This window comes from Tupaia chinensis, unplaced genomic scaffold (genome assembly GCF_000334495.1).
Source record: "Tupaia chinensis unplaced genomic scaffold, TupChi_1.0 Scaffold000359_1, whole genome shotgun sequence".
NCBI lineage: Eukaryota > Metazoa > Chordata > Mammalia > Scandentia > Tupaiidae > Tupaia > Tupaia belangeri.
This window is the reverse complement of record NW_006159855.1, coordinates 2,332,235-2,351,710: the sequence shown is the minus strand read 5'-3', so window position 1 is coordinate 2,351,710 and position 19,476 is coordinate 2,332,235. Positions and strand designations below refer to the sequence as shown.

Here is a 19,476-nt window from a genome sequence, read left to right as displayed (position 1 = left end):
GTCCTAGGAGTCTCCCCAGTGTTGACCCAGTTTCACATGTCCCAACATACTTGACTCCCTTGCCTCCTCCTCTGACTATTAAGAGGTGTATGAGGGGCCAGCAGGTAGACTGGTGGTTAAGGCATTAGACTCCCACATGGCAGACCGTGTTTTTTTTTTTGGGTGGGGGGAGAGATTTTCACTGTAGGGCGCGTGCGCTCGCCAGACAGACAGAGACATAGAGACAGAAAGCGAGAAATCACCCCCCAGGGGGGATGGTCACGCCACAATCCCTTCTCCTCCATTCTCCTCTGGGGATCTTGGGCACGCACGCACACGCGCCCGGCCTGAGTTTTAAGCCACCGGGTCCGGGACACGAACCGCGGTCGACTACGTGGGAATCCAGCGACATAGCCATTACGCCAATTGCTGGTTCCCTAGGCCGCGTTTTGAGTCTGGGATCTGGTGGTTTGCTTTCTCTCTCTCTTTCTCTGGTCAAATTAAAATAATAATGAATAAAATTTAAATAATTTTTTAAAAAGAAATGGTACCAAGTCCTAAAAGACTGAAAGAAAAAAAGCAAGGAGTATGTCTGAGAGGCCGATGCTGATAGAAGGAAGTAGAAAGTCTGTTTTCTTTTCTCTCTCTCTCTCTCTCTTTTTTTTTTTTTTTAAAGTATGTTTTCTACTAAGACTTACTGTTGGTTGGTTTGTTTTTATGCCCGAGTCGGTGGCAGACGCCCAGCAGGTTCAGACCTGCCCAGATGAGGCTGGGGACCAGGCAGACAAGGATCCCCTGGCAGGCTGGCTGAGCTGCTCTGAGCCCCGGAGGGGTGAGAGGACAGAGCGTGGGAGACGTCGCCGGCAGGGGTACCAGGTTGCTCCGCGGTTCCTGGGTGAGGCCGGGAGGCAGAGCCCACTCAGGGGTACAGCATTTGGATCCTGATCTCAGCTCCGAGGGGCCGTTCCCACAGTCTGGTATTTCGGGTATTGCATGTAACACTTGTCACCGCTCGAAACTGGGCGTCCCCAGATTCCTGGTCCTTGTAAATCTTAGTCTGGACTACATTTCCCAGAAGGCTCTGTAGTGGTTGACATCCGAGTTAGCCTATGGTTAGGGAGGACTTCTCGTCATGGAAACTGAAAAGCCAGTGGCAAGCGGACAGGGGCGGTGTTTTCCGGCGGCTGGCTGTGGAACCCAGAGCACCACCTGTGCCCCACTGTCCTGTCACTAATCCCAGTCGGGTTTTGGGAGGGACCGGCTCGGCGTAGCGGGCTGGGTGCGGCTCGGCGGTGGAGGACTCCCTTCCGACTCCATCCCCGGCTGGGCCCTGGGGCGGTGAGTGATTCTGGAAGGAAGACTGGGGCGGCAGCTTGGGCACTGCTGTGGAGAGGGTGTAGAGGGGGGTCGCCTTGTCACCCGACGTCGTCTCTGCCAGGTCCCCGCGGTCGCCTTTCGGAGCACGCGGATCTCTCTGAGGTGTGGGGAGAAGTGGCCGAGGTTTCTAGACCGTCGTCGAATGGCTCATCCTCTTAGTCTCTTGCTCCTCGGTGGTAACCCCGGGTTTCAGCTTATCTTTGTGACCGTCTGACCCCTGCACCCCACTAGGGCCTGCAGCACGGCAAGGAAGAACGAGTGTCGGCCCTACCCGTGTGGTCATGTTCCTATTAATAAACCCAGGGGACAAACTGGAGCGTCTCACAATGGCACGTATTCCTAGCCCTTCAGCGCTATGGAGCCTTTGGGGGTCACCTGTACAGGAGGAAGGCGACTGGGTGGGAAACAGGGTTCTGTAATCATGGCTGAGAATGCTCTCCCACTCACATCCTACCTACAAGTGGACCTGCATTTGTGTTTTGAATAAATGTAGAAATAAAATTTATACTCCAAACACTTTTTACTTCCTAATGACATTTTTGCTTGTTTGTTAAGGATTTGAAACAGAGAATTGAAAGACCTACAATTTTTAGGTGCTTAAAAACTCAGTACTTTGGGGCCAGCAGGTGGCATGGTGGCTAGGGGTGCTGGACTCTCACATGGCCAGCCATGGTTTGGATCCTGGACCTGGCAGCGGCTTGCTTTCTCACTTTCTCTGTCTCTGGTAAAATTAAAATAAATAAATAAAATTAAGTAGAATAATTCTTTAAAAAAAAAAAAACTTTAGTACTTTGTTAGTGACCAATAACAATATCTATAAATGCACAAATGTTTCTACATAAAAAGTGTGTGTGTATGTTCTAGGAATAAACAAGTGCTTTGATTGGTAGGACAAAGAACATGAAAGAATACAACCTCCTTATCCCAGTCTGGCCCTTACTCCACTGACATGAAGAATTGTTTATACCTGAGTCTTTGTAGGCCTTTTGACAGCCTGGCTTGTGTTTGTTTCTATTGGAAACATGTTAAGTGGAAAAACATATTTCTTTGTGACTTCTAATGCCTTGCAACATGTTGCTGTATTTACTAAATGAATGACTGATCCACCCAATGATCAGCTCTTGCCATCATCCCAAAATGTAATATATATTTTCTTTAAACATTTATTTGTTATCTATTTTTTAAAGTTTTTTTTTTTTTTTTTTTTTTTTTTTTTTGCTATAGGGCGCGAGTGTTTGCCAGACAAACAGAGACAGACAGAGAGAGAGAAAGCGAGAAATCACCCCCCAGGATGTTGTCCCAAATCTATAAGTCAAGAGGAATTGGTTGTTCTCTTAACTGACATGAATGTAGTTGAGTCCACAGTTTCTAAGCTTGCTGAGGAAAGTGTAGCTGGAGAGAACTGAAAGTTTTTTCAGAAATCGAATTATACCTATAAACTCCCTCCTTTGTTTATCCTGTTTATCATGGACAATTTATTTCTCAAATAATTAATGTAGCCAAAAGACTATGGGTTCTGTAGAGGTGTTTGGGAGGCCTAGGTCTCTTCTAGTGATGGAAAAGTTGGCCAAGGGAAGGATTATGTAAAAATAGAATAAGAAAAACAATGCTTCTGGGTTGACAGAATTTTCCTCAGGACTGTTTTAGCCGGCAGATTTTTCTTCCAGTATATCAATATCTATCTTTTGTTTCTTCAGGCAATGGTGAGAATATCAAAGGTGCTATATTGATCCACACTGAGGTCTGTTTAGGAACTGATGACCCTCAATGATGTGGCTGGGGACTTCATGGAAGAGAGGATTACCTGGACATCACTTAGAGAATCCTCTTCAGGGATGCCATGGAGCACAGTTACAGGAGTGGGCTCTCAAAGGGTAAGAGCACAACTCTCTTTTGGATTTAAGACTTAGAAATTCTGAAGGGGCCCAGGCCCGAGTGGTCTTCGTGGGTGATGGTTTCTTAGAGCTCTAGACCTCTGTGAGATTGTTCCCTTTCTGGCAAGAAGGAAGAAAAGGGTTTCTGATTTTATGGCACTTGATAGTTTTCAGATTCCTCTGATATTTATTGTCATTAATATCTCACCATAACTTTTTGGTATACGTGTTATTATCCCTCTTTTCCACCCAAGGACACTGAGATTCAGAGGTTAAGGTGGCAGATGTGACAGTCTAACTCAGGTCTTTGCGAAAAAGAGGGAGCTGTCCCTTTGGTGCTGTTTTTTGTCTGTCTGTTTGTTTTTTGGGATTTTTTTTTTGTTGCCTGTCACTTAAATATCGAAAAAAGACAAAAAAAATCACGGCTATCTTCTCGTCCTGCTTTATTTAACGTTTATTACGCAAGTAATAGCTATTTTTTTCTCCTTGAAGAAAAAGAATGAAAATGAAACAAAAGTCATCCCTATGTAGGATGGCTCCCACGTAGGTCCAGGTACTCCACCACTGTGCCACTGCCTGGCCTCACATCCTATTTTCTTTACTTTTAAAAAATGTTTATTTATTTATTTAATTCCATTTGTTATTATTATTTTTTAATTTGACCAGAGAAAGACAGAGAGAGAAAGAGATAGCGAGAAAGCAAGCTGCCAGATCCAGGACTCAAACCAGGACTCAGCCATGTGGGAATCCAGCACCTTTAACCACCACAACACCTACTGACCCCTATCCTGTTTTCTTATACATTGTATTGTGAATATATTTTGACAACAATAAATATGTTTTTGTGTATCAATTAAAATAACTAGGGGACCAGCAGGTGGTATAATGATTATGTTGCTGGACTCCCATGTAGTCAACTGTGGTTCAAATCCCAGAGCCAGTGGCTTAAAACACTCCAACCACATGTGTGTGTGTGCCCTCCCAAAATTCCAAGAGGAGAATGAAGAAGAAGGGATTGCAGTGTGGCCATCACCCCCTGGGGGGTGATTTCTTGCTTTATGTCTCTTTGTGTGTCTCTGTCTCTCTGCCTTCACAGGCATCCTATAGTAAAAATCTCTCTAAAAGAAATAATTTTTAAAAAACTGTCTAGAATATTATAGAATGAAACACAATGCTATTTTGTTGTATAGAGTAGAATATTAGGTAGAACCATATATTTGACCATTTTTTAACCTATAAAAATAGAGGTTTCAGGGACCAGCAGTTGGCGTAATGGTTATGTCGCTAGACTCCCATGTAGCCGACCGTGGTTCAAGTCCTGGACCTGGTGGCTTAAACTCATGCTGGGTGCATGTGCGTGTGTGCCCAAGGTCCCGAGAGGAAAATGGAGGAGAAGGGATTGCAGCGTGGCCATCCCCCCTGGGGTGATTTCTCATTTTTTGTCTCTCTGTCTCTCTCTGTCTTTCTGGCAAGTGCACATGCCCTATAGCAAAAACCTCCCACCACCAAAAAAAAAAAATGAAAATCACTTCTGACACACACATATATGTACCTAAAATCCCAGGAGGATGGAGAAGGAATTGCAGTGTGGCCATCCCCCTAGAGAGTGATTTCTCACTTTCTCTGTCACTGTGTCTCTGGTGAGCACATGAGCCCTGTGGTAAAAACCTTAAAAAGAAAAAAAAAAAAAAATTGGACCAGCAGATGGCATAGTAGTTATGTTGCTGGATTCCCACGTAGTCAACCGCGGCATGATTTCTCTCTCTCTCTATCTCTCCAACAAGTGCATGTGCCCAATAGCAAAAATCTCTCCAAAAAGAAGAAATGTATCTGTACTGGAAATTCATAAGGAATGATAAAATTACACTTCAATAAGCAAGATTAAAAAAAAAAAAGCCAGAAGATCAGGCAAGTCCCTGGCTGGTTTAGACCAGGACTCGAACCGTTGTTGGCCATGTAGGAGTCCAGTGCCTCAAACACCATGTCACCTGCTGGCCATGAACAGATACATTTCTAAGGTATTTGTTATTTTACCAAATGCCTCCCAAAAAGGTTGAATCAATTTTTTCCCACAAGCATTAGATGCAAGTGTCCTTATTCTTTATATTTTGACTATTACAGTAGATTATTTAAGAGACTGGCTAAGGGAACCAGCAGTTAGCATAATGGCTATGTCGCTGGACTCCCATGTAGTTGACCGCGGTTCGCGTCCCGGACCCGGTGGCCTAAATCTCACGCCAGGTGCGTGTGCGTGCGTGCCCAAGATCCCAAGAGGAGAATGGAGGAGAAGGGATTGTGGCGTGACCATCCCCTCGGGGGGTGATTTCTCGCTTTCTGTCTCTATGTCTCTGTCTGTCTGGCGAGCGCACGTGCCCTATAGCGAAAATCTCTCAAAAAAAAAAAAAACAAACTGGCTAAATAACAATGATAGTTAACATTTATTGAGAACTTTACCACTTCATCCTCATCCCTGTTCTATCAAGGAAGACACTGACTAAGACACAGTGTTTGAGTAACTTTAAGGCTTGCAAGAGGTAGAGTTAGGATTCAAACCCAGGCTCTTGAGGTTTCACTCTTTACCTCTATCCTATATTGTCTAAGTGTACTACTGTTTTAATTTGAATTTTCTAAAATGGAGAAGTAAAGATTGTTTATATAGTTATAGGCTGCTTGTAGTTTTTTTCTTTTATCAATTGCCTATTCATGCCCTTTGTCCTTTTATTTTTCTTAACACGTATTTGTCTTTTTCTCATGGCTGTATTGACTGCTGCCGTTCTGGGAAAATTGAAAAGTCCAACTTTATAACTTCCTTGATTTTTTTTCTCAGGGTGAGGTCATGGCAGCTTTGTTTCTGATAAAATTATCTCTCTCCAAGGGCTTAGCCTTATGTCTTCAAAAATGAGTTATTGTGTGTACTCTAGAGTTTCTACCACCCACATCTGGTTTTTGTTGTTAAAACAGGACTTTTTTTCTCAGCCTCCTGCGGAGATCACCTATTTTATCCCTTTACCATGGCCCCTTTTTCCCCTAACGTGTGTTTATTTATCTGTTTGTTCTCATTTTCAAGCTGCTGGGTCCGAGATTCGAATTGTTGTCCATGTGGAAATCCAGCGCCTCAACCACCATGCCACCTGTTAGCCCCATGACTGCCAACATGGTTTATTTATTTTTTTTCTTAAAGGTGCATGTGCTCACCCAGAAAGAGACAGGGAGAGAAGAGAGGAAGAAGAAAGCACCTCCTATTGGGATGTGATCTTACCTCAATCCCTTCTCATCCATTTCTCCCTCATGCTGGGATTTGGGACACATACACACATGTGCCTGGCATGTTCTTCAAGCTGTTGGGACTGACCTTTAAATTGTGGTCAGCTGTATGGATCCTGCTCCCTTAACCTTTAGGCTACAGGGTTGGCCCATGCCAGACCGCACTTTTTTCCCCCAGCAGTTAGCATAATGGCTATGTCACTGGATTCCCATGTAGTCAACCGCAGTTTGAGTCCCAAACCCAGAGGCTTAAACTCACGCCAGGCATGTGTGCGTGCATGCCCAAGATCTCAAGAGAACGGAGGAGAAGGGATTACGGTATGGCCATTCCCTAGGGGGGTGATTTCTCGCTTTCTGTCTCTCTGTCTCTATCTTTCTGCAAGAGCATGTACCCTATAGCAAAAACCTCTTCAAAAAAAAAAAAAAAAAAGAGCGGAAAGTGAGAAATCACCCCCCATGGATGATGGCCACACCACAATCCCTTCTCCACCTTCCTCCTGGGATTTTGGGCACACATGTATGTGTGACTGGCGTGAGTTTCAGCTGCTGGGTCTGGGACTCAAATCCTGACCAACCATGTGGGAGTCCAGCACCTTAGCCGCTATGCCACCTACTGGCCCTCGTGACTGCCTTTTTAGTGATCCCAAACACACATCGGAGTTCCCTTGGTGTTCTTCTCTGCCTAGGGTAGGAGGAGGGCTTAGATTTTGGTCAGGCCTTGGCTCAGACTTGTATCTTACGTTGACCTTTCTGTGCAGGATTTCTAGACCAAGTGTAATCTCCCAGCTGGAGCAGAAAGAAGAGCCATGGGTTCTACCCCTCCAAAACTTTGAGGGGAGGAAGACCCTAAGAGAAAGTCATTCAGGTGAGATGTGAGTGCTACCCAGTGGGCAGGAAGCTAGCATATCAGCCCTTGTCTAGATGAAGAGTTTGGAAAGCCTCTTTAGCCCTTCCATTTTCATAGTTGAAATCTGACTTCTTAGGCAGTCAGTAGTTGACCAATGAAAGCCTTCATTTTGCATAAACATTTCTCTTTTGTTTGACTATGCATCTTTGAAAGGAGCTGCCCAGTTTTAACAATATGTGGTGTACTCTTCGAGTGTGTTAAGACCACCTCAGTACATCCGATTACTTTAAAAATAAAAGGGCTTAGGAATTTATGTTTTCTGTAAACACAGCAAAATTTAACAAACTACACAAAGCGAAAGGCAGAGTGACTGAATTACATAGAGTCTACTATAGAAACAGTGATTTAATCTTTCCCACTGCTGTCTGATGTTCTTTCCTGATAACTGGTAACTTCTCTGTGACTTCTGTTGATTTTTCAGACTTTGAGCATCAGGTGGCGAAACTCAGTCGGGACATTTCAGATGGAGCAGAACAATGTGGAACGTCGTCAGAAAGGATCAATAAAAGTATTTCTCATACTCCCAGTTGGGGAGGAAACTGGGAGAGCACCCTTCCAGGACAGGGTCAGCAGGAGCCCTTTACACAGGAGAGGGATTTAAATAAGTTTCTGGAGGGCTATATAGGAAAGAAGCCTATGTGTGCGGAATGTGGCAAAAGCTTTAACCAGAGCTCCTATCTCATAAGACACCTGAGAACCCATACTGGCGAGAGGCCTTACAAATGCATCGAGTGTGGGAAGGGATTCAAGCAGAGTTCAGATCTTGTCACCCATCGGAGGACACACACGGGAGAGAAGCCCTACCAATGCAACGGGTGTGAGAAGAAGTTCAGCGACAGCTCGACACTCATCAAACATCAGAGGACACATACAGGTGAGAGACCCTATGAGTGTCCAGAGTGTGGGAAGACGTTTGGGCGGAAGCCACACCTCGTAATGCACCAAAGAACCCACACAGGAGAGAAGCCCTACACCTGCCTCGAATGTCATAAAAGCTTTAGTCGAAGCTCAAATTTCATCACCCACCAGAGGACCCACACGGGCGTGAAGCCTTACAAGTGTGATGACTGTGGGGAGAGTTTTAGTCAGAGCTCAGATCTAGTAAAGCACCAGCGTACGCACACAGGAGAACGGCCCTTTAAGTGCCCCAAGTGCGGGAAGGGCTTTAGAGACAGTTCTCATTTCATCGCTCACATGAGTACTCACTCAGGAGAAAGGCCTTTCAGTTGTCCCGACTGCCACCGCAGTTTCAGTCAGAGCTCACATCTGATCACACACCAGAGGATACACACGGGCGAGCGACCTTACAAATGTGACTACTGTGGGAAGGGATTCGCGGACAGCTCTGCTCTCATTAAGCACCAACGGATTCACACTGGAGAAAGACCCTACAAGTGTGGGGAGTGTGGGAAGAGCTTCAGTCAGAGCTCCCACTTCATTACCCATCAACGGATCCACTTAGGAGACAGACCCTATCGATGTCCGGAGTGCGGCAAGACCTTCAATCAGCGTTCCCATTTCCTCACACACCAGAGAACACACACAGGAGAAAAGCCCTTTCCCTGTAGTCAGTGTGACAAGAGCTTCCGTCAAAAAGCACATCTGCTATGCCATCAAAACACCCATTTGATTTAGGAATGAATTCAATTGTTCCCCTTTCAAATTTCCATTGCTCATGCCTCAGGTACCCCAAATAGAGAACACCCAGGCATCAGTGGCTCGGTGGGCCTAATCTGTTCTCTCTGTTTCTTTCCTATTTTATAACAGGATAAACGTACAGGGTCCAGATAATGTTCTTCTGAACACAGACACCATTCCTTCAGTGTGAGTGACTTAGATAGGGAGACGTGCGTTGAATGGTTGATGCCTGGTTACTAAGCGAGTAGTGAGAAATGTGGCCTAGAAAGCACAGTGAACCTCTTAGTACAGTGCCTGACCCAAAGCAGGCATTCAATTAATCAATAATCACATCGTCACTATTAGTGATTTAATATTTGAGGTCTTTATGTATAAAGCCATTAATGCAGGGCCTGGCCCTTAAAAGACATTCAAGGGCCAGCAGGTGGCATGGTGGTTAAGGTGCTGGACTTGTACATGACCTACCATGGTTTGAGTCCTGGACCTGGCGGCTTGCTTTCTCACTCCCCACCCCCCATCTGTCTCTCTCTGCTAAGTACATGTGTTCTATAACAAATTTTAAACTAATAATGATAATAATAAATAATAAATAAGTAATTATTATTATTTTTTAAGAATTATTTATTCATTCATTTTATTTTTTAATTTGACCAGAAAGACACAGAGAGAGAGTGAGAGAGAGAGTGAGAAAGCAAGCCACCAGGTCCGAGACTTGAACCGTGGTGAGCCATGTGGGAGTCCAGCGCCCTTATCCACCACGCCACCTGCTGGCCCATAAGTAATTATTTTTTAAAATAGACACTCAAGATAAGCTTGCTTGCTTTTTAAAATTATTTTTAAAATTTTATTTATTTATTATTATTATTTTTTAAATTTGCTATATGGCATGTGTGCTCACCAGAGACAGAAAATAAGAAAGGAAACTGCCAGGTGTGGGACTCAAACCAATCAACCTTATGGGAGTCCAGCACCTTAACCTCCTGCTAGTTCAGCTTGCTTGCTTTTATTAGCCATATTACTCAGCAAGACTTTAGTAGATCAGCACCCCAAAGCCCCAAATTTGCAAGACATTAGATGGGAACTAGAAAATTTGGGGTCTCAATACATAGACTTATTAAATGGAAATTCTCTCCCATCCAGGGCTGTGCTAACATTAGTCACCAGATGTCTCATTGCCATGACAAGGCAGAATTATTATAGAGGATGTTTGCAGTCTTGTGACTCAAAGGCTGGAAGGATTTCAGAAGCTCTTTGTACAGCATTGTATGAGGTACTTCCACTGGAGGTTTACTGTCATCTGAGGCACAGAAAATATCCTATGATGAACAAAACAGAGGGAGCTAAAAGAGGATTGTAAAATTGTGGAAGCAAAATTGCTGAGAACGTTAAATGATATTACCGGGGTTCTTCCTGGCGTTTAGCTGATGAACAAAGCAACTCTTGTTTTCTCATTTACAAGGTCATTAGTCCTTGAATTTTAATTAATACTCCTAGTTGGGAGGAAAGTGGGAGAGTAGGTCATTTATTTATGCACTTGTACTTCCCTATATTTAACTGAAATAATCTGAGGGAAGAAGTATGTTGGAAAGGTTCCTGAGTCCTGGCCCTGTCCTTTCAGACGTTCACCTTCTCTCAGCCCCAACTTATACTTACGCACCTCACAAGTTTGCTGTGAAGACCTAAAATATAAGTATACATGTGAATACACACACACATAGACACTTAAGCACTCGTTAGACTATAAACATAATCTCGCTAAAGTTTAATGTTACAGTACTGTTGCTGATGTCTCCTTTTCCAAGAAGTTCTGGCTAATACTTTTCCAGGTATCCTGTTTTCTTGTTTTGTAATGAGGAACTTCTTTTTTTTAACCTGTTGAAAAGGTAAAGCATGTACTGGCCAGCAGGTGGTATGGTGGTTAAGGCAGTGGACTCTCACATGGTCACCCATGATTCAAATCCCCGACCTCACGGCTTAAAAACCACTCCAGTCACTTATGTGTGTGCCCAAAATCCCAAGAGGAGAATGGAGGAGAAGGAATTAAAGCATAGCTATCCCTTCTGGGGGTGACTTTTCATTTTCTCTCTCTGGGGAGCATACATGCCCTATGACAAAAATCTTAAAAAAAATAAAAATAAAAAAAAATAAACAAGCTAAGGCCTGTAAGTGCTGCATGACATGATTCATTCTGGGTCACATAGTTAACATGAGAGCCGGTCAGGCTGCAAGTCACTAGGTTGCCGGTCTGTAGGCCTCCACTTCAACAAGATGGAACAGAAAACTTTGGGACTTGTTATAGTGCCTCTGGTATGTAACAACACTAAGGGACCCTTTTAATATCCATTAAACCAGTCTGGATTCGGAAATGCTGGAGAGTTGTCACTTAAGTTCTAGTAAGCTTTACAGGATCCTGTGCTGGGGTCCTTGATCTTGTTGAAATGATCAAAATGTGGTAGGTTAAGAGCAGGAGCAAAGGGGTAAGGAAGGAGTCGAATGGTTATCACTTTTTTGTTTTAATTTGAGAGCAATTTTTCTTCTAGGGTGTGGGTGCTCGCCAGAGAGACAGAGACAGAAAGTGAGAAATCATCCCCCCCATGGGGGGATGGCCATGCTGCAATCCCTTCTCCATTCTCCTCTTGGGATTTTGGGCACGCACATACACGAGCCTGTCGTGAGGTTTCAGCCAGCAGGTCTGGGACTTAAACCAAGGTCGACTACATGGGAGTTCAGTGACGTATCTATTACGCCATCTGTTGGTTCCTGATTACCAATTTTTAGGGAGAAAAAGAGTAGATTGAAGGGCTTTTCTTTTCCTTTCAGCCTTTCTACATCAATTACAGACTGAATTATTACATCAGCCTTGGAACATACTGCTTCATTCTCTTCATTATGTGGAATACCATCTGGGTACTACAAGTTATGAGGTTAGAACTCAACTAATAAGCTTATCTCCTTCTTTGAAAGGGTAATTAGAAAACTAACCAAAAAGTCTGTTTAATCCAGTGCATTGGTTCTCAAAATGTGAGCCTAAACCAACAGCATCAGTATTATCTGGGAATGGGAATTTGTCAGAAATGCATGTTTTGGAGCCAACCTATGGCCTGGTGGTTAAGGGTGCTAATTCCCACACTGTGACCATGAGTTCAAGTCCTGGATTCAGCAGCCTGAGAAACACAGCAGGCATGCGTGCCCAAGATCCAGGGGAGAATGGAGAAGAAGAGATTGCAGCATGGCCATCCCCCCTGGAGGGGGTGATTTCTCACTTTCTGTCTCTCTGTCTCTCTCTGTCTTTTTGGTGAGCACACATGCCCTATAGCAAAAAAACCTCTCCTCCAAAAAACAAAAGAAAAACAAAAAGAAGTGACATTCTAAGAATTGGAATAGATGAATCTCAGATGTCCTGGAAGGGTGTCCCACAAGAGGGAGCCAGTTAGAGGACATTTGAAGAAAACAAAGGTACATTATTAAAGCTGCATTATTAGCACAAGGAGCCATCGCTGCAAGCCCAATTAGGAATGTCATTTGTTCTCATTGTCTGTGAGTGACCCTAGATTCAGGAAGCAGGACCTGGAAGCAGACAGATCCAGGAGTTAGAAGGCCCAGCCTCTAATGTAAGTGCAGCTTGAACAAGTCAGTTCATCATTCTAGGCCTCATTTTATCTGTTAAGTTTGAGTCCTAGACCTGCCAGCTTGCTCTCTCTCTCTCTCTCTGATGAGTGTGTGTGCCCTGTACCATTTTTTTGAAGAATTATTTTTATTTATTTATTCATTTATTTTAATTTGACCAGAGAGAGATAGAGATAGATAGATAGAGAGAGAGAGAGAGAGAGGAAAAGTGAGAAAGCAAGTCACCAGGTCCAGGACTCAAACTGTTGTCAGCCATGTGGGAGTGTCCAGTGTTTTAACCATCACACCACCTGCTGTTTCCCTACCCTTAAGCAAGTTTTAAAAATAATGATAAATAATTTCTTTTAAAAAAATTTCTATTTCTTCTGCTTTTGTTTTGTTTTAGATGTTTGCCATAGGGCATGTGTACTCTCTGGAGAGAGAGAGATAGAGACAAAAAGAGAGAGAAAGTGAGAAATTACCCCTTCGAGGTGATGACCATGTGCAATTCCTTCTACTCCATTATCCTCTTGGGATTTGGAGCACACATGTACACTTGCTTGGTTTATCCAAGGCTCAGAACTGTGGAGTCAGCCTGTGGGATCCATCACCTTAACTACTACATCTAGTGCTGATCCCGATAAATTCCTATTTTTTTTTATTTTTTAAAGATATATTTCTGCTATAGAGCACATGTACTTGTCAGAGAGACACAGAGACAGAAAGTGAAAAATCACCTCCCAGACGGGGTGGCCCTGCCTCAATCCCTTTTTCACTCTCTTCTCGGGATTTTGGGCACACATGCACACATACCCAGTGTGAGTTTCAAGCCGCTGGGTCTGGGACTCGAACTGCATTCAGCCCATGTGGGACTCCAGTGACGTAACCACTACATCATCTGCTGATCCCAAATTAAGCTGGTTTCTAAGTATACAGATTTTTATTTTTTAAGTCTTTAAATGTTTAATATGCATTACTTATATTTTATATTTACAGTATATTCCAAAGGGGGGGATGCAAGTGGGAAAACAGAACACTCTTCCAGAGACTGATCTTTTCCACTCCATTCTCATAAGGTTGAGTTATACTGAGTGGGTAATAGACAATCTCAGGAGGCTGGCAGGTGGCCTGGTTAGGAGCACTGGACTCCCACATGGCCAACCATGGTTCGAGTCTTGGACCTGGTGGCTTGCTTTCTCACTCTCTCTCTCTCTCTGTCCCTCTCTGATCAAATTAAATAAGTCAGTCAGTAAGTAAATAAGTAAGTAAGTAAATAAATAAAGCTAGATAAAATAACTAGAAAAAAAAAAAAAAGACAATCCCAGTGTCTGGGCTCTGAATAGTTGCCAGATCCATCATCCTCTCCATTTTCTCTAAACTGCACACACATACTGTCTCATTTTACCTTCAGCAAAAACTAAAATTAAAAAACTCCCCTTGTGTATATCAGTTAGGGCAAATAAATGTTCAGGGGTTATCGGTCCACCCTTGTACAAATAACCAAATTTGTACAATGGAGGATAGCATACTACATTAGTAAAGCTTATGTGAACCTCTTTTATTTTTCCTCAGAAAAAATGTTTCCACAGTTTAGATTATTTCCGCAGGGTGTGAACGTTTTTACAGTTCTCTTTACTTGCTGCCAAATTGCTTTCTAAGTGAATTGTACCAATTTACAGTGTTGCCAGCAATAAATGACTACCAGTTTGGCCACACCCTTGTTCTTGGAAAACAATTTTGCTAATTTAATAGATAAGAGTCTTACATATTGTTTTAATTTGCATTTCTTTGGTCCCTAGTGAGGCTGGACATCTTTTCATATGTTAGCTTTCTTCTAGGATACCTTCTGTTAGTCACTTGTGTATTCAAAGCCGATTGAAATAAAAATTTTAAAAAACTTGGCCTTTGAAGAAATCCTTTACTTGTTTTGTTTTGTTTTTTTAATTTTAAACAAGGACCAGTAGATGGCATAATGGTAACTTTGCTGGACTCCCATATAGTTGGCCGCAGTTCAAGTCCCAGACCTGGCACCTTAAAACTCACACTAGGCGTGTGTGTGTGTGTGCCTAAGATTCCAAGAGGAGAATGGAGGAGAAGGGATTGTGGCATGGCCATCCCACCAGGAGGGTGATATCTCACTTTCTATCTCTGTCTCTCTCTATCTTTCCAGTGAGTACACACTTACCATAGCAATAATCTCTCAAATAATTATTTATTTATATGTTGCTGGACTCCCACGCAGCTGACTGCAGTTCAAGCCCAGATCTGGTGGCTTGAAATTCATGTGTGTGCATGCCTGAGATACTGAGAGGAGAATGGAGGAGAAGGAATTGTAGCGTGGCTCTCCCCCTAGGGGTAATTTTTCACTTTCCCTCTCACTGTCTCTCTCTCTCTCTCTGGCAAGTGGACACACCCTAAGGCAAAAACCTCTAAAATTTTTTTAAAATTTAATTTACTACTATTTAGTTATTTTAAAAATTTGGTACAGAGCATGTGCACTTACCAGAGAGAAAAAGGGAAAGTGAGAAAGAAAGGCACCAGGCATCGGACTCATACCACAGCCAGCCATGGGGGAGTCCAGTGCCTCAACCACCATGCCACCTGCTGGCTCAGTTCTTTATTTTTTTCTAAGAATTATTTATTTAAGTTTATTTATTATTATTGTTTTTAATTTGACCAGAGAGAGAAAGATAGAAAGTGAGAAAGTGAGCCACCAGGTCCGGTATTCAGACTGTGGTTAGCCATGTGGGAGTCCATTGTCCTGACGACCACTCCACCTGCCAGTCCCCAGCTCTTTACTTTCTTTCCTTCTCTATTCTTGCCTTATTTATTTATTTCATTTCGTAAATTATGCATGATCATTTATGACAAGATCAGAAAGTACAATTATGCAAATAAACAAATGAAATCATCTGTATCCTGTAATCTATAGATAACCACTACTGTTGTCGTATACTTTCATTATTATTTTTTTAAGGTTTTTGTTATAGAGTGCATGAGCTCACCAGAAAGAGACAGTGAGAGGGAAAGTGAGAAATCACCACTCAGGTGGAATGGCCTCTCTGCAATCCCTTCTCCATTGTCCTCCTGGGATTTCGTGCATGAACACATACGTGCCCTGCATGATTTTCAAGCCACTGGTTCTAGGATCCGAACCCTGGTCTGCCATGTGGGAGACCAGCACCTTAACCTCCCTGCTTCCTGCTAGCCCCTGTTGTGAATACTTTGAAACTTTTTCTCTGCCAGAAATATTCACAACTACATCTCTAATTTTTTTTTTTCTTAATTTTGCCAGAAGGCACGTATGCTCTTTGGAGAAAGATTTAAAAAAAGGAAAGTGTGAAAGCAGCCCCGATGGGCGATGGTAATACTGCAGTCCCTTCTGCTTCACCTCTCCCTCTGGGATATTTAGACACCCATGCACGTGTGCCCAGCATGTTTCTCAAGTGGCCGAGAATAGGTCTCGAACCTCTAGGCTGGCTGTGTGGTAACCAGCTGTCTTAACCACCATGTCACAGGCTGGCCCACTAATCTTTTTTTATTTTAAGAGAGATTTTTGCTATAAGGCACATATGCTTGGTGTAAAGACAGACAGAAAGCAAGAAATCACCCCTTAGGGTGATCACGCTACAATCCCTCCTCCTCCACCCTCCCCTCAGGATTATTTGGGCATGCACACACACATGCCCAGCGTGAGTTTTAGCCCCCAGGTCCAGGACTTGAGCTGCAGTTGACTATATGGGAGTCCAGCAATGTAACCATTGTGCCATTTGCTGGTTCTCTTCTTTTAGATTTTTATCCACCACATGGAACATGAGCTTGCTGGAGAGAGACAAAGGAGAGGAAGTGAGAGTTCATCCTCCAAGAGGGATGGCCACAATGCAATTCCTTCTCCTTTATTCTCGGGATTTTGGGAGATTTGGGGCATGCATGCCCAAGTACCTGGCATGATTTTCAAGCTGCCAGGTCCAGGACTCCAACCGCAGTTAGCCATGTGAGATCCAGCCGCCTTAACCTCCATATCACCTCCTGGCCCAAACTTTTTTCTTTTTAAATTTCTTTCTTTTGTGGGCAGGGGTGGATCTTCCAACAGGATCCTGATGCTAAGATCCATTTCTGGCTTCAGCCAGCCGTGAATCATGGGCAAGTGTACCCCATATGTCCAGGGAGCTTTCTAAATGCAAACCCCAGAACTTTCCCAGGTGGGCCAGACTCGCAGAGCACAGTGTCGTCACTGTGCCACCATCGGGCCCCCACCTAGCCTTTTATTTATTTATTTATTTTTAAGTTTTAGCCATAGGGCTCATGTGCTTTCCTGAGAGAGACAGCGAGGGAAAGTGAGAAGCCAACCCCGAGGGGTGATGACCATGCCGTAGTCCCTTCTCCTGCAGTTTCCTCTCAGGATTTTGGAGACATGCACACGTACCTCAGGTGATTCTCAAGCTGCCACCTACCCTTTTTGAACCTGCTCCCTCAGCTATAAAATGGGGCGCTTGTCCCTCAAATCAGTGCTTAAATTAACTGGCGGATGTGGATCTTCCAAGGTGTAGTATGTTTTGCACATGCAAATTGCTGTTTTTGTGACAAAAAAGTTCCTTTTACTCTGTCAAGTAAAATAAGGGCAACTTTGTTCCCTAAACACAGCCTGCCCCTAACAACACAGCTTCATTCATTCATTCATTTTCATTTATTTTAATTTGACCAGACACACACACACACAATGAGAGAGCAATCCAAGTTTGGGCCTCAAACCATGGTCGGCCATTTGGGAGTGTCCAGTGTCTTAACCATCATGCCACCTGCTGGCCTCCAGTTTCTTCTTTTAAATAAAAAAAAAAGAATTATTTTATTTAACTTTATTTATTTATTTTAATTGACCGCAGAGGGACAGAGTGAGAGAGAGGGAGAGAGAGAAAGTGTGAAAGGAAGCTGCCAAATCCGGGACTCAAACTGTAGTCTGCCATGTGGGAGTCTTGCACCCTTAACCACCATGCCACCTGCCAGCCCCACAATTTATTCTTTTTATAATGACTTCTTGCTTCAATTTCTCCTGCTTTTTATCCAGCAGATAGTGAGGTCCCACATGGCCGACTGCAAGGTTCAAGTCCCAGACCTGGTGGCTTACAAAACATTCTGGGTACGTGTGTGCTGCAAATCCTGATAGAATAGAGGAGAAGGGGCTGTGGTGTAGCCATTTCTCCTGAGGAGTGATTCTCAGTTTTTTCTCTTTTCTTTCTCTCTATCTCTACTTGGGGAGCACAACCCCCTATGGCAAAACAAAACCAAAAACAAACTGAAATATGCGAAAATGTTTATGCTTTAGTGTAAAATTCAACCATGTATCCACCATGCACCAAGATGTGAAATTTTAGGGCTGGCTCTGTGGTTTGGTGGGTGGTTAAGGAGCCTTGGTGGATAATTAAGACATCGAGATCCCACGTGGATGACTGCATTTCTCAAGTCCCAGACCCAGCAGCTTGGGAAACATGCTGGGTGCGTGTGTGTCCCCACAATCCTGAAAGGAGGGAGAAATGGAGAAGGAATTGCATGACCATTCCCCATGGAGGAAGTTTTCTCCCTTTCCCCCCCTCTCTTTGTCTCTGGCAGGTGCCTGTACCCTCTGGCAATCAAGAAGAAAAGCTGTCATGGTGAGTATTCTGTATTTTTTTCTTCTGAATATTGTATTTGTGAAAAATCATCCATTTTGGGGGCCAGCAGTTGGCGTAATGGCTATGTCTCTGGACTCCCATGTCAAACCAGTCAACTGTGGTTCGAGTCCCGGACCCGGTGCCTTAAACTTAAGCCGGGCACGTATTTGTGTGTGCCCAAGATCCCGAGAGGAGAATGAAGGAGAAGGGATTACAGTGTGGCCATCTCCCCTCGGGGGTGATTTCTTTTCTCATCTTATCTCTCGCTTCTTCTCTCTGTCCTTCTGGCAAGTGCACATGCCCTATAGCAAAAACCTCTCCAAAAAACAAAAAAAGAAAGAAAGAAAATCATCCATTTTGACACAAGTAGTTATACTTCATGCAATTCCTTGCTTTATTAAATTTTTAAAGGATTATTTTACTTAACATTATTTATTTATTTATTTATTTGAATTTGATCAGAGAGGAACAGAGTGAAGGAAAGAAAGAGAAAATTGGGGGCTGGCAGGTGGCGTGGTGGTTAAGGGCGCTGCACTCCCACATGGCCGGCTGTGGTTCAAGTCCTGGGTCTGGTGGCTTGCTTTCTCACTTTCCCCTTCTCTCTCTCTCTCCTCCTGTCCCTCTCTGGTCAAATTAAAATAAATAAAGTTAAATGAAGTAATTTTTAAAAATTCTTAAAAAATAAAAATAAGAAAGAAAAAGTGAGAAAGCAAGCCAAGTTCAGGACTTGAACTGCTATTGGCAGTGTGGGAGTCCAGTGCCTTTAGTCACTACACCACCTGCCAGCCCCCACTTTATTTTATTTTTTATTATTTTTTTAAAATATGGAAGACTTCACAAATTTACATGTCATCCTTGCACAGGGGATGACATGCCGATCTTCTCTGTGTCGTTCCAATTTTAGTATAGGTACTGCTGAGATGAGCACACTTTATAAAGTTTCTTCTTCTGCGAGTGAGACACCCAGAAGGACAGCACCTTCAACAAGGTCTCGATGCTGCAATGCACCCCTTGCTACAGCCAGCTCCAGATCATGAGCACACACGGACTGAAATATCCAGGGAGGTGTCAGGACACGAACCTGCAGCCTTTTCATGTGAGTCAGCCTTGCAGAGCATCCAGCCCCTATTTCCTTGCTTTAATATTCGGTAAATAATCACACTGCAGTTGATCTGTTTTCCTG

The 19,476-nt window shown here is 43.5% G+C and overlaps 1 protein-coding gene and 1 non-coding gene across 3 annotated transcripts; one reads left to right on the top strand and one right to left on the bottom strand.

Annotated features, from left to right (window-relative positions):
• Positions 1-1,177: 1,177 nt before the first annotated feature.
• On the top strand, positions 1,178-9,491 carry ZNF774 (zinc finger protein 774). 2 transcript variants are annotated; one of them, XM_006152838.2, is made up of 4 exons: positions 1,178-1,317; positions 3,054-3,230; positions 7,253-7,359; positions 7,823-9,491. In XM_006152838.2, the coding sequence occupies exons 2-4, from the start codon at positions 3,124-3,126 to the stop codon at positions 9,034-9,036; spliced, it is 1,428 nt and encodes a 475-aa protein (XP_006152900.1). In that variant the 5' UTR covers positions 1,178-1,317; positions 3,054-3,123; the 3' UTR covers positions 9,037-9,491. The 2 variants fall into 2 exon arrangements, with proteins under 2 accessions (XP_006152900.1, XP_027629365.1); XM_027773564.1 differs by lacking the exon at positions 7,253-7,359.
• Positions 9,492-19,111: 9,620 nt separating this feature from the next.
• LOC114008595 (U6 spliceosomal RNA) lies at positions 19,112-19,221 on the bottom strand. The gene has a single exon (XR_003550114.1). It is a non-coding gene; the product is annotated as a U6 spliceosomal RNA (small nuclear RNA).
• Positions 19,222-19,476: the final 255 nt, after the last annotated feature.